The following is a 19,809-nucleotide window of genomic DNA, read 5'->3' on the forward strand; positions in this document are numbered from 1 at the left end:
ACTTCTATGTGCAGTGAAAACCAATTTCTAATTCACCCAGAAAAAAAAATGAAGAAAAAAGAGCAGCAGGTGATAACACAGAAAGGCCGAACTCCTAAGCTTTGGAGTCTATAAGACGAGCTCTTTGTATGCTCCAAGTATGCAGGTGCTTGGCTACTAACAGGAGCGGGCAGGGGCGAGTCGGGCACATTCCAGCCATCGGTTGAGGGTTCTGGCGACGAAGATGGTGCGAACAACGGAGTCAACAGTGGCTCCACGGGAGCTGCAGCAGGGGAAGGAGCTGGTGGGAAACTGTTCTTACCATGAACAATAATGGAAATCTTTTGGCCTAAATCACAGTAATTTGAGAGGTTGCAGAGATAATAGAAAACACCTTGCTCATTCAATGCAATTGTTGCAGGACCAGAATTCAGAACTTTGATGGGATTGTTGGCTTTGCAAGTTTGGTAGTCTAGTGCTGTAACTTGCATCAAGTTGTACAATTCTGTCTCAAAATCAAAAACTGCAAAGAGAGAAAATATCAAATCAATAAACAAAAAAAGAGAATTTGAATTGCGTGTGAGACACAAGACATCAAGTTAATTACCAATAGAGTCGCCAATGCGGAAGAGATGAGATGAGGACCAGTCATTGTAGAAATTTGGGGTCGGTGGAATGGACCACACTGAATCCCCCACCCAATACCTTAAGCCATATGAGCTACCAAAGCATATTACTGCAGCCACCACAACAATTGAGATTGCAAGTGAGTAGTGTGAGTTTATCATTATTGTTTGTTTAGCCAGCCTCAGGACACAGCAGAGTTTTCATCTCGGTTAATGGAGTTTCAGAGGAAAGAAAATGAAGAGTCTTCTATCCGTAAAATAAAAATAAACTCCATGCATGGAAATGTAACTGTTCGTGTACAAGTGGAAAGACCGCACGGTTCACACTTTTCACAAATCAATCAAGATTTAAGTACCATTATTTACGCGCATGCTTGAGTGAATAGACATATCATGGGGCCGGCCCTCAAAGAAAAGAAATTATGACCGTTGCCTGCTTTTAGTAAAGACAGTCTCTCAGTCGTACACGTGTCCTTTCATGGCTAGGATTGACTAGATGTTATCATACTTGATTATATCGTAGGATTCCTCCCGATTCCCCACCCTACCATTTTCGAAATTTAAAATTGTGAGGAAAAATAATAATAATAATAATAACTTTTCTAGCCGTTGAACTTGAAAAATCCGTCTTTCTCAAACCGAAAAGAAGAAACTCGTCTCAGCCAAAGCCTCAGCCTCGGCCTCCCTCGGCTTCACTTTAGCTTAAAGATTCTGTTGCCGTCTTTGAATCTTCGTGAAAAATCTCTTGCTACCACATCAGATTTTTTCCTTTCAACACCCCAATCAGAAGAAAAAGGAAAAAAAATATGAAGGGAATGAAAGGAAAGTTGCTAAAGAAACTCAAGACCATTAAACCAATTGGGTATCTAAAGCCTGATAGAATTCTTCAGGTCAATGCGGCAGATGGATTTTTCGAAACGTTTTCAAAGATTTCAAATGGGAAGTTTCAACAAACCCAGATGGAAAGCAAACGATCTGAGCAAGAGAAGAAGATCAGTGAAAGGATTGAAGAAATTGAAGAGCCTGATATCATTGATGTTGAGGAGCTTATGAAAGACCTTGAAGATGAAGAAGAAGAAGAAGAAGAAGAAGAAGCAGAAGAAATGGAGCTTGATGATGGAATAAATGACAAAGAGAATATTGGGCCACCTACGAAGCCTAAAGATTCAGTTTCTTGCAATTCCAAGGAAAATGTAGAATTATCCAAGAAAGTAGAGCCTTTAGCTGAGATTGATGTATCTTCTTTTAGGCGGCCGGACATGAATTCCGGCACCCTCTTTGATCCAAATTTACTCGCCGCCTTCGAGGAAGCAGTGAACCAGCATATTAGATTGAGTCAAGAAGAGAGAAAAGCAAGAATTGATCAAGAAAAGAACACAGAAGAAACAGAGAGAGATGCAACAATTGAGCAAGTTGATGTTGAAAAGCTTGAAGAAGAAGAAGAGCCTGAGCCACCATACAAATCTCGCCGCATCCAAAAGGAAGAAGAAGAAGAAGGAGAAGAAAGCAACCCTTTATTGAATTTTGAACTCAAGTGTCCACCAGGAGGAGATGAATCAGTGATTTTTTACACAACAACTCTTAGAGGAATAAGAAAAACATTTGAGGATTGTAGCAGTGTTCGGTTTCTGTTAGAGAGTTTTAAGGTGATATTTTTCGAGAGAGATGTGTCAATGCACATTGAGTTCAGGGAAGAATTGTGGAAAGTTTTGGATTGTAAAGCAGTTCCTCCAAGGCTTTTCATTAAAGGAAGATACATTGGTGGAGCTGCTGAGGTTTTAACTTTGCATGAGCAAGGAAAGCTTAGGCCACTCTTCGATGGGATGCCGATTGACCGATCTGACGGGCCGTGCGATGGCTGTGCCGGAGTCCGGTTTGTGCTTTGTTTCCGGTGCTGCGGCAGCCATAAGGTGGTTGCCGGTGATGGGTTGGCCAGTCAATGCCAAGAGTGCAATGAAAATGGCTTGATTATATGCCCCTATTGCTGTTGAAAGTTATTGGTGTAATTGTTCAGTTGTATCACTTGATAGCGGATTCTTATTTGTATCTTGATTTGGGATGCTGGTGTTGTACTCTGCCAATTCTTCTGTATGTAGAGCATATTGGGATAATTGATTGTCATGGTTTCTGGAATAATGGAAATAGAGCTTTCCATTTTCACCATCTGATTTTACATATATCTATAATAGAGCCTGCCCTCGACATTGAAAAAGATGTGACCAACAATGAACTTGTTTCAAACAAGTATTCCAATATCAAATTTTAATTCATGGAAATCAGTCTGCACATTACTTTACATTGACAATAGTACGCACGGTGAACTAGATATACATGTATTTCACTAATCCGTGGGGCTGATCAAGTCAGCAATTGGAATAGCGTGGAGGGGCAGAATCCACAAGGCAACTCCCGAATTGTCTTCATTATTCATGCTCCTAGATTAAGAAAGGGATGAACCAAGAGAACATTTATCAACTTGGCAGAAAGAAACCAGAATTCACCCAGATGCTATATCTTTCCAGCATTAAATGCACTCCAAAGAAATAGTGTATCCTCCTCTATATGAGGAGTCCAGGATTAGCATCGGTTACTTCAACTTTTCTGGATTACCACAGACGGCTTCAACTTTTCTCGATTAAGTCATGATACAAAGCTGCAAGAGACATGAAATGTGCTGAGCTTGGTTACCTTCTCTGATGTCTTGATCACTTTCTCGAGCTTTTGATAGAATTGGTAGGTTGGGGTACCAATGCCTTCAACCATTCTGAGGTGTTGGAAAACATATAAATTTCCACCGCAGATAAGTCGTGTAGATGAGCTCGTTGACGAAAATCCTGAGCAATTACAACATAGTGAGAAAATGAAAGAATTGCACAATGAATGTGTTGTTACTGCTTTTAGCGTAAAAAAATTGCAGTTTGTAAAGTCCGCGTCCCACGCACGCTATTAGAGTCCATAGTTCTTAACCATGGTGAAATACAGGTTGGAGAATGCTGTATCTCTATGCAAATTTCGGATTGAGATATGTGAGCTAGCGGAAATAAAAACAGAAGTCTTGGTTACTGGAATTTGACCTACTTTCAGTTCAATCGTAACAGAGGAGTGATACTCATGACGATATTGGTTAAGAAAAAAATGTGAGAGATCAAATCAGTGGGTAAGTGTTGTTTACTTTAGGCAATTGTTATCTTTGCTGGTGTTAATAAGTCCGTCAACAAACTGCTTACTTAATATGTGATTTACGCTTGCCTCAAGTCTATGTAGTATGTTGTGATCATACAATCAAACGGCCTAAAAATCATTTCAAAAGGATTACACCAGGCATTTAAATCCTGTTATCCATCCTCCTAAGCATAGAAATCCAAAAGTTCACCTTCATACTCCTTCAAGGAGAACCAAGCACCGAAATCAATGAGGAATATCAGAAATAAGATTATAAAGTTGAGGCTTGATACAAATGGGAAGACTCTTCAATTACTGCTGTATCGGAGTCATCCTAAAAACTGTCCGTGGGCATGATATTGAGAAGCCTCCGAAACATCATTTCTGAACCAAGGATCTGTAACTATTTCTGAATGCAATGGCTAGTGCTAGCTTATGTACTCATCTGTTGTTAGCAAAGAGCAAGTCAGCGTGATGAAGGTTGAAAGGACCTCCCATGAAGTCCCATCCTAATTCAAACTATTAATTAAGAAATTCAGATACAGAATGTTGACCTCCACTACTTCAGAGATGTAGTGGACAATGAACCTAAGTTTCTGGTTCTGAATTATGTGATCACACAGCTAGCAATACATTTTATAATGTAGTAGGAAACAAGATGCTCAAAATAGCTGCCCAGCCAAATTTTGAAATAGCACACCAGCACAAGCAGAAGTTCAAAGACATGTTGAAACAACTATCAATGAAGATGATGCACATTTGCTTTGATCTTCACTCTAAAATTATTAAAAACCAGCATGCTAACCTTCTTCTATTATAGGAGACAAAACATGAAGCCAATCACAAAAGTGATCTAAACATTTTTTTTTTTTGCCCCCACAAATATTGATTTCCAGATTTTTGTGATATACAAGAGAAATAAATTTTCTACGTATGGTATTATTGAGAAACATATACATATGTAGTTATCATTCCTCAAAATTTCAAGAAAAATTATTAATCAACAGAATACCAACTGTTAAAAGTAATTAGCAAAACTTTTTACCGTTAGCGATGATAATCTAGATTTGCATCTCAATGTCTTAGAGTCGTGCATGTAAGTCTGATGAGTTGGTAGCCTGGGCAGAAACAGAGTTTCTGTCACCTCCCACCTCAGTGGAGTTTGCAACTCTACTGGTATCCTGAGAACATAGGTAAGACAATGACTGCAGCCACGAAACTAAAGTGGGCTTGCGTGTAACATCATCAGATTCAGCAACCAATGAGAATAACTCATTAAGGACCAAATTCTGTCCATCTTTTGGCAACTTCATGATCAGCTGTGCCAACAACTTCATCAAGTTTGATAGTACCTAAAAAAGCAAGTAAATGCTAATTTTAGAAAAATCATAAAATGGTTTAAGTAATTAGTGCATTAATTTTAACATTTGTATATTTAAATGGACATGGAGAGAAATTTACTCATTTATTTTTTCTTTGATATTTTTTCTTGATTCCAAGAAAACCAACTTCTACATCCAAAACATTGTGGCAAGCAATGGAACAAACTATGTAAGCAAGCAAACATTCCACATGGAGAATGAAATGTAGGTAGGAGTGGTGGGGGAGGGGGTGCAGCATGGGGTGGGTAGGAAAAGGAGGGCACTATTTAACAAGATACATTAAAGTGTGTAAAGTGAAATTATTAGATAATTACTTGCCTGTATATCAACTAGAGAAATGAGCCGTAAAAGCAACTCTATGATTTCCTTACAAGGTTCTGACTCTCCTTGCCAGTTCTTCCATATATCAGCCTTGTAAGCAAACACTTCACCACAGAGCCTATCAGCTTTTACAACAAGACTGTTGATACAATAAAATATGGCTGGACTTCCAGCAGGAAGATGTCGAACCAAGGCCACAACCCCAGAAGCCATACCTTTAAACGGAGTAGTGCCAGGATATTCCTGTATTCAAATCCACACAAAAAAAAAGAGAAAAAAAAGGTGTTAATACCTATAATGTGATTATAAAACCTCAGATTTCACCGATACAGTTTTCAGCTACTTCAAATACCACTAAAGATCTCTCCATGTAATAGAAAACAAGTTGCTCCTTCAATGAGACTCTTTCATCTTGGTCAGAATCCTTCCCTGAAGAGATGAATCCCACAAACATAGAATGTGAAGCTCGAGCTACCTTTTTATTTGGATGTCCCATATACCTGATTTCACATTGTAAGGAACCAAAACTTTCATACATGCATACATGATTTTACATAAATATTAGCTTCCTGATAAACTTAGTCTGCCAGAGGATACAAGAACATAGTAGGCGCTAACACCCGTCTGAACATAGGAGCAGTTACACGTTCAATGCAAGTTGGAATAACCCGTAAATAAAACAAGATGCGAGCAGTTTGTACCTCATCCTTGTACCAAATGTATTCCATCTTCTGCAGGACAGAAAAGTCTACAAGAAAATAATTTCAGTATAATAAAAAATAACAATCTAATGAGTGAAATCAACCAAAAAAAGGGAACTCATTTTACATGCATAATCAGCACTTGATAGAATATCAAGCATAACAAGAAGATGATAACCAAATACTCAATCGATTACCTTGCCAATTTGTCAAGTCAGCATAAGAGGGCATGGATTCTACAAAAGAGACACACGCAGATTCGTTCTCCTGAACACTCACAACAACTCCTCGAATCGTGTCCATGTATTCTGAAAGACGCATCCGACGGAAGTACTCTACACAAGAAAATGAAACTAATATTCGCACTGATGTTTCAATTTGAGTTTCATGGGGGAATTTTGAATTCAGCCTGTGCTTTGTAACACTCAATGAAAAAAGTACGACCATAAGGAAAGCAGATTCAGCAATTTTCTCCAAGTCCCCAAGTAACTCGTCATCTCTACCACGGAGTAGCAAAGCCACCCGCCGGTGTCCCAAGTAAATATCTTGACAGTAATCCCATATAACATCCTCCACTATACACTTGCTCTCTTCATCCACTAAGGCATATTGATTGCAGAAAACACCAGCTATAACCCCAGCTTCCTTAAAAAGAACACTGTCTAAATGTTCTCTGACTTCATTACGCTTTAGTTGACTAGAATTGCTATGTAAGTATTTGTGAACCCTCATATACAAATTCTGTAAAGGAAATATTTCTTTTAACAATGCCGAAGCTAGGCACAGAAACAGAGGCCTATTGGAAGACAAGGAACCACTTCGAGCCAAGGCCAACGAAATACACTGCAGCAAAAGACTGCTAGCGATATCATCATCTGAAGTAGAAACCCCTCCAGCTTTTGAAATAAGATCTTGTGCTACAGATTCTATCAAATTTTCTGCAGAAATCCTCAGTCTGGATAGGATTCCCTGTCCCATACCACTTGTTGCAGATTTAGTGGAAGCTCTCAGAGCCCCTGCTGCACCCATTAGAAGAGCAAATGGAACATAGTTTTCTTTTGGTTTTTCTAAAATCTCGTGGGAAATAACTTCAATCTTTTGTGTATAATTTGATTTGATAAAACTGGATATAACCCATTCAATCAAGTGCAAAATCATTAGCCCATGACAAACAGTAGCATGAGGCCCATCTTCTTTCCCCCAAATTTCAAACAAAGAATTCAAGATTCTAACAAAATGAACATCCACAGTAGAAGATAGAGCATATCCTATCCCTGCCAGCATATCTGGAAGAATTCCTTCAAATGAGCTAACCAATCGATACTCTCCTTCTAGTAGTCCACAAAGCAACTGCAGGCAGGCCATTTTTGATTTTTCAGGCACATAAGGAGCAAAGGAAAAGGCCCCCAGAAGTAGAAGACCTTCGGCATAAAAGAAAGGGCTCTTCTTTACACTAAATTCAGCATCGAAAACATTAGTGAGGACCTCCACGGCTAAATCAATTAGTGCTGGTGAAGGTTTGAAGGATTTCCTAACCCAGATATAAAGAAGTCTGAGCAGGAGAGGATATGATTCAGAAGGTAGATCAAGGTTTCGAGAAGAGATAATGGAGAGGAGAAGCTTTGCTTGGGGGTCAGCAACATGAAGGGAGGTTTGCGAGTTCAGGAGGACTTTCAAAGACTGAAGATGATGGGGTTGGAATCTGTGGTTTTGTAGGGAGTCTCTAAGGTCAGTCCATGCTTGTATAATGGCTCGGGCAGATGATGACGAAGAAGCTGAAGATTGTCTGGAGGTAATGTTTGCACTAACGCCACTGCTGTTTCTCAGCCATTCTTCGAGGAAAATGGAATTAGCCTGTCTTGCCATTTTAGTACTAGAAACTACAATTCCACCATTAAGCTTTTAATCAGATGGGCTATCTCAAGTTTCAACTACTACCTACTACTTTCTATCAATTTATGATACAAAGCAATTGATTGATTGTGTTCACATAATTGAACCCCAGTTAGAATTTCACAAATTCAATGGCTTTTGACATAAATTTAAAAATACGAACATTCTAAGTTTCACCTCAAATCAGAATTCATTTTTTATTTGGAAAAAAAAAAAGAAAACAGAAACTTCGATTTTCTCATACTTTTTTCTTTCACTTAACTGTTATTAACTCCATGCCTGTAACTTCTATTTTCACAAATTGTGTGATTAATCAACAAAACCGTAGCATAAAGATATCTTGACAGAAAATAAAAATAAAGGATAACAAAAACTTAGACAGCTCATTGACTCTTATGATTTTAGTATTAACAATTCTCGCTGTAAGCAAAGGAAACAAATGAAACGAAATACACTCCAAAAATTTGAACTGAAAAAAGAATAATAAAAAATTACCAGATAGCTCATCAATTATTATTATTAATCAAAGCCATGGGTTGCTTCCGCCACTGGTAACCAGCTATTATCAAGTAAGCTGCTTAAGTTTTGCTTGGGGTTTCTCAGCTCTTTTGTGCACAAAATAGAAGGCCATTTTTTCCACGGGAGATCGTTAGTTGTGGCCAATTTAGTTTTGGAGAATAATATCTGGGTCCCTAGTTTGTTGGAGAAATAACAAATAAGTCTATAGTTTTTATGTAATTTTCAACCGGATCCCTACGGTACAGGGCTGTTGGCTGCTGGCTACGGTCAAGACTTCAAGTGATGTCATTTAGTTTTCTATTTTTCCTATTATGCCCACCATTTTTCTCATTTACATCAGTCAATCAGATCCTTAGTCACCATGCAAAGGTTCTTCGGGGGCAGCTACAGTAAATGCATGTATCTCATACATGCATAAAAAATAACCGTTGGATTAAATGGAGTGGATCTAACGGCCAAGATTCATCTTAGTGTTAAATAATAAAAATATTTATAAGAAATAATAACCTGTAGAATTGGTAACCTGAAATTTTGGACCAATAAATGTGAAACACATACCATTAAACTTAAAATCAAAATAACTTAAAACTTTGAGCAACGAATATGAAACTTGAGATCATAAACTTGCAATCCTAATAATCATACAAATCATGGACCAATAAATATGCAATAGATACCATTAATCTTTATATTATGATCATTAAACTTAAAACCAAAGTAACTTGAAACTTAAAGCAATGAACATGAAACCTGAGATTATCAACTTGCAATCCTAAAAATCTTGCAAATCATTGACCAATAAATATAAAACACCTACCATTATTCTTGACACAGAGACCATAAAACTTGAATCCAAATTAACTTGAAACATTGGGCATGAAATTTGGGATTATTAACTTGTAATCTTGAAAAATATGCAACTTATGGATCAATAAATATAAAACATATGCCATTAACTTGATATTGGGACCATTAAATTTGAAGTCAAAGCAACTTGACACTTAAGGTAATGAATATAAAACTTGAAATCATTAACTTGCAATCTGGAAAATCATGGAATTTATGAACCAACAAACATGAAACACCAACCATTAACTTGATTGATATTGAAACCATTAAACTTGAAACCAAAACAACTTGAAACTTAGGGCAATGAACATAAAACTTGAGACCATTAACTTGTAATCTTGAAAATCATAGAATTTATGAACCAATAAACATGAAACACCTATCATTAACTTGATATTGGGACCATTAAACTTGAAACAAGAGCAACTTAAAACTTAGGGTAATGAACATGAAACTTGGGATCATTAACTTGCAATCTTGAAAATCATCGAATTTATGAACTAATAAATATGAAACAACTGCCATTAACTATTTTATATCCATTGCCACGAAGTTTATGGCATTAGTTGACTTTATTATTAATTAAATAGCATAAAATTTTTATAGCCTGATCAATGACTATTATTGAGAAATTATTTGTCATATGCCTTTAAATTATCATATTATCAAAATTACTACAATATTTTTAAGTTGTATCATTCATCCATCTTAAATTTAGAATATGTATCATTTATCTACCAAGTCAATAGATTCCATTAGAAAATTAATGGAAGGAAAATTATCAGCCATATACCTTTAAATGACGCCCGTATCAAGCTTGTGTGAACACTGTTCAAGTGTATTACTCGTACAACCTAAGTTGACAAAACACTTATGTCGTCCACCAATCCGTTAACTTCCGTTAGAAAGTTAACAGAATTATGGCAAATTGACTATTTCACTCTTAAAACTCAAAATAAGATAAAAAGAAAAATTTACCAAAAAAATTAACGTAAATTTTCAATACACAATTTTTTTATTTTGTTATTAACAATACATTTTTTTGATTAAAAAATGAATTATTAATAGTACATATTATTAACAATTATCCATCAAAATATCCATATTATACCATAAAAATTTATTAACAATATATTATTTGCAATTATACATATTATACCATAAAAAAATTCCAGTTGGAGCTTGGAGGAGTAAATCTTAAAAAATTTAGGTTAAATTTTGGAGGAGTAGATTCAGGTGTAAAGTAGTTTTTTAGCAATTATTAACAATTATCCAATAAATGGGATGACATGTCATTTTTATCAATATATATCATATGACATGTCATTTTTTACTAAGTAAATGGGATGACATGCCATTTGTTTTATCAAAGTTTCGTCTATCTTAAAAGACTAAATTACCCTTATGATGTCAGCGCTTGCAAACGACAGTTAACGGATTGGTGGACGGCTGAGGTATTTTGTCAACTTAGGGTATACGAGTGATATGCCTTAAAAGTGTTCACACACGTTTGATACAGATGTCATTTAAGGGTATATAGCTGATAATTTCCCTTAATGGAATTGTAGGAAATTAGACATTTTGCCCTTAAAAACTCAATTTAACATAAAAAAGACTTAGGGAAACTATTAATTATATACCGTACGTTTATTCTGTTATAAAAAATACTACGAAAATTTAAATTTGTTTGATTTTCTACTTTAAGTTTATAATTTGTGTCAATCGTCCACAAAAACATTAATACCATTAGAGCATTTAACAAAATTTATATAAAATAACTATTTTACCCTTAGACACAAGGGTATTTTTGACTTTGCATCATAAATAATAAAACAAAATTTAGCCTTTTCCATAATTATGAAATTGAATTTAATGATTGAATTGATAGAGTGTTTATGAATTAGTGTTTATGGTAATTCATGGATTTAGTTTGATTATGTAAATTTGTGAAGAAAAAGTGAGAAGACAAATTACAATTAAGAAGAAAGAATAATGTTTTAAGTATATTTAATTGAATATTAGTTATAGAAAATATATATTTTTTTTATTTATACTATTTTTTATTTTATATTTAGCATATTAAAATATCTAAATTACCAGCCGCTTGATATAAATTACAAACTTAGAGTAAAAAATCAAACAGACTCCAATTTTTGTAATATTTTTTAATAAAAAAGATAAATTTAAAGTGGATGACTAATAATTTCTCTTTTATTTTTTGTTTAGCTTGTTAAATGTTTAAATTATCCTTGTGACATCATTACTTTCTAATAGAAGATAACGATTTGGTGGATGGATCAACGATATAGATCGTAAATTTGGGTAAATGAACAATACAAATTAAAAATATTGTAATAACTTTTATAACATGATAAATTAAGAGTACATGACTCTGTAATTTCCCTAATTTATAAAACGCCACAGCAGTTTACCTTTTTTTTTTTTTTAACGCAATCGAGTAATGAGTGAGTTGAAAGCATGATATTGCTATTTTTTTTTAATTCGAACTTTTATTTTATTTTTAATAAAATAATAATAATTATTATTATAATTTAAATTTAAAATGTAAAATGATTATGATTTTGAAGCGATTACTTAGTACAATGAATAGCCATCGGGTTCAGGGCAGCACCATCGTCAGTATCCCACTTCATCTGGCTAACGCCATTTCCCAACAACTACATCATTTTCTTCCCTCTAAATACTGTTGCACTTCTAGTCCCAGGTTCCCATTTTTCTTCTTCTCTCTCATTTCTCTTTCTTTTTCTCCATTGCTTTGTAATGTCTTTTGCTGCATCTTTCTTTTTTCTGTTGGTACAATTCTTTTATGTGTGTATATGTATATTGCAGGGTTTGGAATAGGTGCTGCAGTGCTCAAAACAAAATGGAAAATCAAGACCTCTCAAAATTTACAATAAAGGGTGATCCACAATCGTTGCAGAACAAAATTTCTCAAATTCGCATGGCGGGTCCCTCTAAACTCCAGGTTCTATTCCTGCTTTAACTTTTAATTTTACACAAACAAAAGTATATATGGTATTTTTAAGTGTAGAAAGATATATATTTTTGGTTTAATTATCGTGAATATCAGGTGATTGCAGATTTTGATGGAACCTTGACGCGATATTTCATCAATGGCAGTCGAGGGCAGAGTATGTTTTTCGTAGCTTATGTGGGCTAATAGTAATTTTTTCAAATAAAGTAAAATTTTCAGCTTCTTATTAGAAAATGCACAGGCAGTCATGGTCTTTTGCAGCAAGGAAATCCAGAGTATGATGCCAAGAGGCAGGCATTATATGAGTACTATCACCCATTAGAGTTCTCGCCTACTGTTCCACTCGAAGAGAAAACAAAGCTCATGGAGGAGTGGTATGTCACCAACTCCATGATATGAGAGATATGAGAGACTCTTATGTGATACGGCGTTGCAAATTGCAACTGTAGTAGCCTGTATGATGACTCTCAAGTCTAAATTAACTGAAACTACTAACTTTTGCTATGTAGGTGGGGGAAAACTCATGGTCTTCTTATTGAGGGAGGCCTCACATACGATGCAATAAAGAAGTCTGTCTCTAATGCCTTGATTGCTTTTAGGGATGGTGTTGTTAAACTGTTTGAGTTTCTTGAGGTAAATCTCATCTATTTATGACAACCGTTTTCATGACAAAGATCAAGGAAGCTAGAAAAATTGTTGACTGAGGTAATGGAGGAGGCAATGGGAACCAAAACAACATGCTATCTAACCTCTATCATAACCCATCATCTAACCTCTATCATAACCCATCACTTGACCCGTCACCTTAAAATACAATTAACATCTTAGCTCTCCAGCTGTTGAATTCTGTAAAGGCAAATGATCAATTAATATTTTCTCCTTGGTATAACCTTTTGGCCACTAGTATACATCTCACACCTGTCCAAGCAAAAGACATAAAAAATTAAAAAAAAAACACAAAAAAAGACCACATGCCTTATGTCCTACTCTTAATCAGCATTTGCTAGATTATTTAACCCCAACCAATCTTAGTTATCAGTTTGAGCTGTTAGCTGGTATTTCTTTAGTCATTTAGATAGTAACTGGCACTTTTTTTAGCTATGCACAGCGATCCTCAATTGGGTCTAGATTTTAACAGAATAACATTTTATGATTTAGGTTGAAGGGGTCTGCTCTCAACATGTGTTAGTTCTTTATATAAGTTGTAGCTTGATCTTCCTATCCTTTTTGTTTTTAAATCTATTCTTGGTTACCTACTGACCCATCCTTTCCAAAGTCTCTACCATATAGAATAACAGAGAGCATTCATTGACTCAGGCTTCCAACCATGTTGGTATAGAAAAATCATTGTTAGTTATCACACTATGTCAACTTTCCAACGATCAAATTCATTTTGAATTTCATATCATTTTTGTTATGGGTCTATAATGTGCAGGAAAGAGACATTCCAGTTCTTATATTTTCAGCAGGGCTTGCAGACATCATTGAGGAGGTTAGGTTTAAAAATTTTTCTCTCCAGTGGCTTCATTTCATGGCATATACAGTTTGCTGGGTCTAATTTGTATTGCTCTGCTCATCGATCCCTTCTCAATTGTATCAGGTTCTGAGGCAAAAAGTTCACAAATCTTTTAAAAATATTAAGATTGTATCAAATCGGATGGTTTTCGATAAAGATGGTCACCTTGTATCCTTTAAAGGTATCCTTTAATTTTGTCACCCTAAAGGAGAAGTTTTGATGAGATGTTACACTTTCTAAACATTTGTTGTCACTGATTGAGCATGAAGTTGCATTAATTGGCTTTGAATGTTACCCTGGGTTTGTTTACTTTCTGCACTGTGGTGTTTTTGTTCTCCTTTGGTTTAATTACTTTTATAATCCAGGCTTCACAACCTAGTGTGTGGTCTCACTAACAAGTTTGTTGGGGAAAACAAAAAAAATGTTTGATTGAACTAGCATTCCTTCTTTTGTGGCTTTAATGATGTGAAGAGTCGTTTATGGAGATATGATTATTGTAAATGGTTTTCACTTTTCAATTTGGATAAGCTCTCTTTGGGAAGAGTTGATGGGTTACTGGATATATGCGTAATTGGGATCTGAAGTTCTCCTTCCTATTATGACATAATCATGTTAGTAATTCAATTATATTATTTCTTGTGATAAAATTAAAATCAAATGCAAATAAATTTGAGATGACTTTTGTCTTTCAGTGATTGTGCATAGCTGTGCAACAATTATCTTTGTTCTAAATTTTGCATCTTAACTAATTTGTACGCAGGGAAGACTATTCATAGTCTAAACAAAAATGAGCATGCTCTAGATATGGCAGCTCCTCTTCACGAACATTTTGGTGATACTGATGGGCCAAATTATGACAATGCCTCAGTGAAGAATAGGACCAATGTGTTGCTTCTTGGTGATCATATTGGAGATCTGGGAATGTCTGATGGCTTGAAATATGAAACTCGAATATCTGTGGGGTTTCTGTAAGTTTTATTAAATTTACTTAATTTTCGTACTTCATATCTTATATCCCACTGGAAATGAGTTGTCAAACTACATAGGTTTTAATTCAGATTCTGGGAAAAAAAAATGGTTTCTTCTGTCCGATTTCAGCATCAAGCTTGTGTGCTAATTAATTCCATCAACTTTTTTCCACTGCTTTTGGATGTTTGTGCAATACTGGATTTGTTTTTCAATATTGGTTTGGGATAACGCTGCTTGTCTGTCAAGCCCGAATAGATTGGATACTCCTTCTAGTCATGGAATAGTATCAGCTTTGGACTTTGTTTGTCTTCAGAGATCTTAAGAAAACTTATCCCAAACGAAGTTTGAACAAGATTATCCAAGCCCATCCTTTGCCTCACCAATAAGAAAACTTATGAAACGCTCACTGCTCCAACTTATCTTCTCTTTATACATATCCAACATTTGAAAACCCTGCTTCTAACTTGAGAACGGTAGAGTAGCTTGGATAAAAGAAGAGAAGGAAGCAAACCAATTTCCATTCCTTATTGCACTTCTATTTGTCTTGCATTGGCTCTTATTCATTTCTTCCTGCACTAAAAATTTATGTGCTTTGAAGCTCTTCCTTTTAACTCCATGTTGCAAAATAAAGAAACAGAGACACTATTGTAATCATGTTTCCAGAGGGATGCCCAGTTTGAAATAATACATTGATGCAAAACATTTGTTTTCCCTTCATTTCCTGCATTGGAAGAGATCTTTGTTGTGTTTTGCATCTGCCTTGATATCCTTGTTGTGATAGATCATGTCTTCTGCTTACTTCCCACATAAGTTTAATGCTAGAATGTGATCCATTTTAGTTGACCTAGTTACTTATCCTTTAAAGTGTTGTTTCAGGAATGACAACATTGAAAACAATCTTGATAACTACCGCAATGCCTTTGATATTGTTTATTTGGTAAGTGGAACACAAACATGACTTCTTTCTTCCCCTCGTCTGATTCATTTGGAGATCCCTTAAGGGGCTTCCTTATGTATACGTATATTACCTGCTAGACTGGATCGATCGTTAATATTATGGAATGAGTAAAGAAAGGATGATTTTGTCAAAGTACATTAACATTTTACGAGAAAAATCAACTGAATTGATTGTTTGAGATTCCTGGAAGAAACTAAACCATGTTATTATCAAGATTTGAATGCTGATTTCTTATGTAATGTATAATGGTTACAGAATGATGCACCCATGTGGGAAGTAGTTGAGCTTGTCTCGCAGCTGTGTTCTAATGAAGCTCAATAAGTGCCACCTCGATATATTGCTTTGCTTTTCGCTCAGCTTAATGGAGAAATGTCATATATTGCTCTATTTTGCTCTGCAAATAGTGCGCCTTCATATTATTTGAACAAAATAGCCAATTCAAGCTGATAAGCTTAATGGAGAAATGTCATATATTGCTCTATTTTGTGTTCTTTCTTTGGATATTTACTGGAGTAGTTAAACCCCCCTTTTGTAATTTGCATATGGCCTTTAGGCACAAGGGCTTTTGCTTTTTATACATTTTCTACAAAATTCCCAAATCACTTAAGATATCCAAATTTGTAGAATAATTGTTGGATTACAACACATTATTGCATACATTAATGGTTATACCTTAGGATGCATCCATGCATAGCTGTATCTCACTGCAAAAAGTTTCTATTTAGATTGCTGTTATTGTGGCCGGCAGCCCAATTTGTAATCTTCCAAACTCTATAAGATAAATAGATAAATGGAAACAAAAAGAAATAAAATGTCTCTACTAATTTACTAACTATTAAGTTCATCTTCCCTAGGGAAAATGATGTGAATGATTGATACTGTTAAATCCATTTTAGTATTCTTATACCCTATCAATTTTTTGGTACAAGTCAACAAAATTTTCATTAGTCCAATGGGAGAACTCTCCTATTAATGGGTATAGGAATTTTTTTTTTTTAAAGTCTCAAAATTTTCATTGGATTTTCCAAATTCTACATTTCTCTAAAAACGAAAAAAAAAAATGCAGAATACATTGGCAAAGCAAAGGAGCTAAAACCTAGGGGTGGAACCATACCAAACCGCACCGAAATATGTTGGTTCGATTCAATTTGGTCTCGCAAGTGGGAACTGAATGGTTCAACAAATGTGAATTGATCGATTTTTGGTTTTGGATAAAATTAGAAAAAAAAAAGAAAAAATTCCAATTTATATATACAATAATATTTGTTATTATTATTTTTGCATAAAACATGAATGATTAGTGATTATAATTGAATTGAATTAAAAAAATCACATACAGAAGAGTACAAAAATTTAGTTAATATAAAAGAAAAAATATTACATTAAATTTTATGAAGTGAACCAAAACGAGCTTAGAATCCAAACCGAAATAAGATTCGGTTTGGTTCCTAAGCTTGATTCGTATTCGATTTATAATTTTTTGAACTGATCTAATCTACTGTAGTTTGGTTTTTGGACAAAATCGAACCAAACCAATTTATGCTCACCCCTACTAAAACCTGTTAGTCCTATATCATAATAAAAACTTGAGTATATTAATTGTCCTACACAGAGAAACGAAAGCATCGCCACATGAACCACTGAAATGAATAGGTTAGAATAATTTCACTTACTGGGTAATTATATAGATCTAAATCTATGCAGCCCCTATGCAACAGCCAACGATGCTTGCATTGCTGGTATATCGTCGTTTGTCACCTCCCCAGCTTCAAATTCAGCCTCTTGAGGCTTCAACAAGCGGGTGTAATGGAATTCTAGTTGTAGCCGATGATGAAGAGGTGTCGACGCCATCAATCCCTTCCTGATATCAGTGTGCAACTCCCGAACAGGAATTGCGGCCAAGAAGCTTTTGATATACTCATTGCACGACACGTTGCCTCTGTACACGGTGCCTTCTTCCACACGGTAAACCACTGAAGTTCCCTCGAATGGATTTGCACCAGGTGCAGCTTTGTCACTAGCCTTACTATTATTTTCTTCTGAGGACTTTGTATCTTTTGGCAGTCGCTTTATTGTTGCGTCATTGTCAAATTTCGGGATGTACGCCTGGTTACATCCCTGGTAAAGCCTCTCCCCTGAAGTGTCGATAAATGTAGTAAGCTTCCTGCTCGATTTTCAGCTCGGAAAAAGGTCATTCCAACTTATAATGTAGATCGAAGGGTCAGTAGTACCACAACGAATGATCTCGTCCCAGCTCTAGGCCTTCTGGATGGAAAAACACAACAAATGACTTCTTTGGAACCACAAATAGAGGACAGTTTTGAGCTTCAAGGACTGTCTCGAGATCAAAGTGCTTGTCAGGAAACCAATGTATATACTCCTCATTCTCACATAGATTTCTCCAATCGAAAGACCCTTTTGTGATGAGATTGTGGAATTCAGACTTAATTGGCATTTCATTTGGATTTCATTGCAACCAATTAGCGATGACAGCAGCAAGAGCTGTGCATGCACTTTCACCTGCTGTGCGCACGCCCCTTTGATCAATAAAAGCAAGGAAAGTTGAGCCGGAAGCTTCATGTTTCCATCACGGCTTATTACTTCCTAGCTTTTCCCGGCTGCCCGCCGAAAAATTGTCACCCCCAAATTCAAAGAATGATGATCAACTTCTTGTTGAACCTTCTGATCTCCACTGCCAGAAACATCGTTAGAGAAAATGCTAAAATTTTTTTATAGCTACAGGAAAAGAAAAAGTGCATACGTACTGCAAATCCGGAATCATCAGAAGAGCTGAGCTGCCTGCAAACAAAATCAATATCCTCTCCACCCTCTTTTCTGTAATTTTTCTTAAGAAGAGGTTCCTCTTTGGTCTTATGAGATCTGAACCTCAGTTTCCTCTTCCTCCAAGGTAAGATTCTGCGCTTGACAGTGTGCCGCAAAGACTTTGAATTCTGAACAGAATCCAAGTTGCAGTTTCTGTGGTAGATCCAATCCTCATCTTGAGAGTTAACTTCTGCGGAGGCCAATGTTTCATAACTGAATGAGTGCTAAAGAAGAGCCTTCTCCTTGTTCCTGTCTAAATTTCTCCTGGCATCATCATGAGGTGAGTTTGTTTTGGACATAGCATCCTAGTCCTTGTTATCACAGCACTATTGTTCGGTGTAAGTCTTTTTTTTTTTGCTCGTCTTCGCCTTGACCCAAAGTATTCGAATGTTTTCACCTTAAGCAAGCCTGCTTTTACAGCAGAAGCTCGTCTTTTTCCATCGAAATTGCTTCTCCAGAGCTTGGTGATGTTGTAAGAGGCATTATTGATCTTTGCCCAGCCTGCGAGGATTCTTGAGCAAATCTTGATTTTATTAACCAGAAAGACAATTGGAATGTAGTTCAATTTGTGATCACAAACATAAATTCTGCAGGGACTACCAAATTAAAACTCATATTGGAAAAATAAAATCGATGTAACAAAGATCAAATGCTAAAAGTTCCAAGGGGGCTTACACAAAGATAAGGAGCACCCTCAATGGTGTCGCCAGTAACCGTCAGAGGGATGTTAAACTGAAGCTCTTTCTCCTTAATTAGTTGAGTTCACATATTTTGCAAGGTTTAATGTTGCAGGAAGTTTTGCATTACATTTTTGCAAGCTTCAATGATGAACTTTGTATTAAACATTAAACACAAACCCTCGCCAAAATGGTATTAAAAAAAAAAAAAACTGTACTGTTTGAATTCAGTAGATTAGACCATTAAAGAATTCTGGATTTACCTCCCAATCAAGATTTAGGTCTTAATCGGATAAGAAATAGCCAAAAATGACATAATTTCACAAGATTTTAAAGGAATCTGTATGCGATTTAATTTGTACCAGTAAAATGATTCACAAACACCACATATACATCCCCCGCCCCCACCCCCCCCCCCCCCAAAAAAAAATGTAACCTG

The 19,809-nt window shown here is 35.7% G+C and overlaps 4 protein-coding genes and 1 long non-coding RNA gene across 9 annotated transcripts; 2 read left to right on the forward strand and 3 right to left on the reverse strand.

The window, feature by feature from the left end:
- Positions 1-32: 32 nt before the first annotated feature.
- LOC102608654 (umecyanin-like) lies at positions 33-767 on the reverse strand. 2 transcript variants are annotated; one of them, XM_052440039.1, is made up of 3 exons: positions 587-767; positions 374-502; positions 33-262 (listed from the first exon to the last, which is right to left on the reverse strand). In XM_052440039.1, exons 1-3 carry the CDS (start codon positions 765-767, stop codon positions 33-35), a joined length of 540 nt encoding a protein of 179 aa, XP_052295999.1. The 2 variants fall into 2 exon arrangements, with proteins under 2 accessions (XP_052295999.1, XP_006485484.1); XM_006485421.4 differs by having other exon boundaries at positions 33-502.
- Positions 768-1,365: 598 nt separating this feature from the next.
- On the forward strand, positions 1,366-2,765 carry LOC102630568 (uncharacterized). The gene has a single exon (XM_006485496.4). The coding sequence runs from the start codon at positions 1,412-1,414 to the stop codon at positions 2,594-2,596; it is 1,185 nt and encodes a 394-aa protein (XP_006485559.2). The 5' UTR covers positions 1,366-1,411; the 3' UTR covers positions 2,597-2,765.
- A 66-nt stretch (positions 2,766-2,831) lies between these two features.
- On the reverse strand, positions 2,832-8,724 carry LOC102609222 (uncharacterized). Of its 3 annotated transcripts, XM_006485425.4 has the most exons (8): positions 8,560-8,724; positions 6,369-8,051; positions 6,068-6,218; positions 5,823-5,970; positions 5,686-5,713; positions 5,468-5,574; positions 4,813-5,119; positions 3,815-4,212 (listed from the first exon to the last, which is right to left on the reverse strand). In XM_006485425.4, the coding sequence occupies exons 2-7, from the start codon at positions 8,035-8,037 to the stop codon at positions 4,850-4,852; spliced, it is 2,373 nt and encodes a 790-aa protein (XP_006485488.2). In that variant the 5' UTR covers positions 8,038-8,051; positions 8,560-8,724; the 3' UTR covers positions 3,815-4,212; positions 4,813-4,849. The 3 variants fall into 3 exon arrangements, with proteins under 3 accessions (XP_015387955.2, XP_006485488.2, XP_006485486.2); XM_015532469.3 differs by lacking the exon at positions 3,815-4,212 and adding an exon at positions 2,832-3,439 and having other exon boundaries at positions 5,468-5,713; XM_006485423.4 differs by having other exon boundaries at positions 5,468-5,713.
- A 3,265-nt stretch (positions 8,725-11,989) lies between these two features.
- LOC102609888 (uncharacterized) lies at positions 11,990-16,472 on the forward strand. The gene is made up of 10 exons (XM_006485426.4): positions 11,990-12,157; positions 12,283-12,418; positions 12,524-12,584; positions 12,669-12,801; positions 12,937-13,060; positions 13,863-13,919; positions 14,028-14,124; positions 14,704-14,911; positions 15,789-15,849; positions 16,126-16,472. Exons 1-10 carry the CDS (start codon positions 12,003-12,005, stop codon positions 16,189-16,191), a joined length of 1,098 nt encoding a protein of 365 aa, XP_006485489.3. The 5' UTR covers positions 11,990-12,002; the 3' UTR covers positions 16,192-16,472.
- A 17-nt stretch (positions 16,473-16,489) lies between these two features.
- LOC127901934 (uncharacterized) lies at positions 16,490-19,705 on the reverse strand. 2 transcript variants are annotated; one of them, XR_008054287.1, is made up of 3 exons: positions 19,369-19,705; positions 18,636-19,194; positions 16,490-18,562 (listed from the first exon to the last, which is right to left on the reverse strand). It is a non-coding gene; the product is annotated as an uncharacterized LOC127901934 (long non-coding RNA). The 2 variants fall into 2 exon arrangements; XR_008054288.1 differs by having other exon boundaries at positions 18,636-19,205.
- Between the last annotated feature and the right edge of the window lie 104 nt (positions 19,706-19,809).

Source organism: Citrus sinensis, chromosome 4 (genome assembly GCF_022201045.2).
Source record: "Citrus sinensis cultivar Valencia sweet orange chromosome 4, DVS_A1.0, whole genome shotgun sequence".
Classification (NCBI taxonomy): domain Eukaryota; kingdom Viridiplantae; phylum Streptophyta; class Magnoliopsida; order Sapindales; family Rutaceae; genus Citrus; species Citrus sinensis.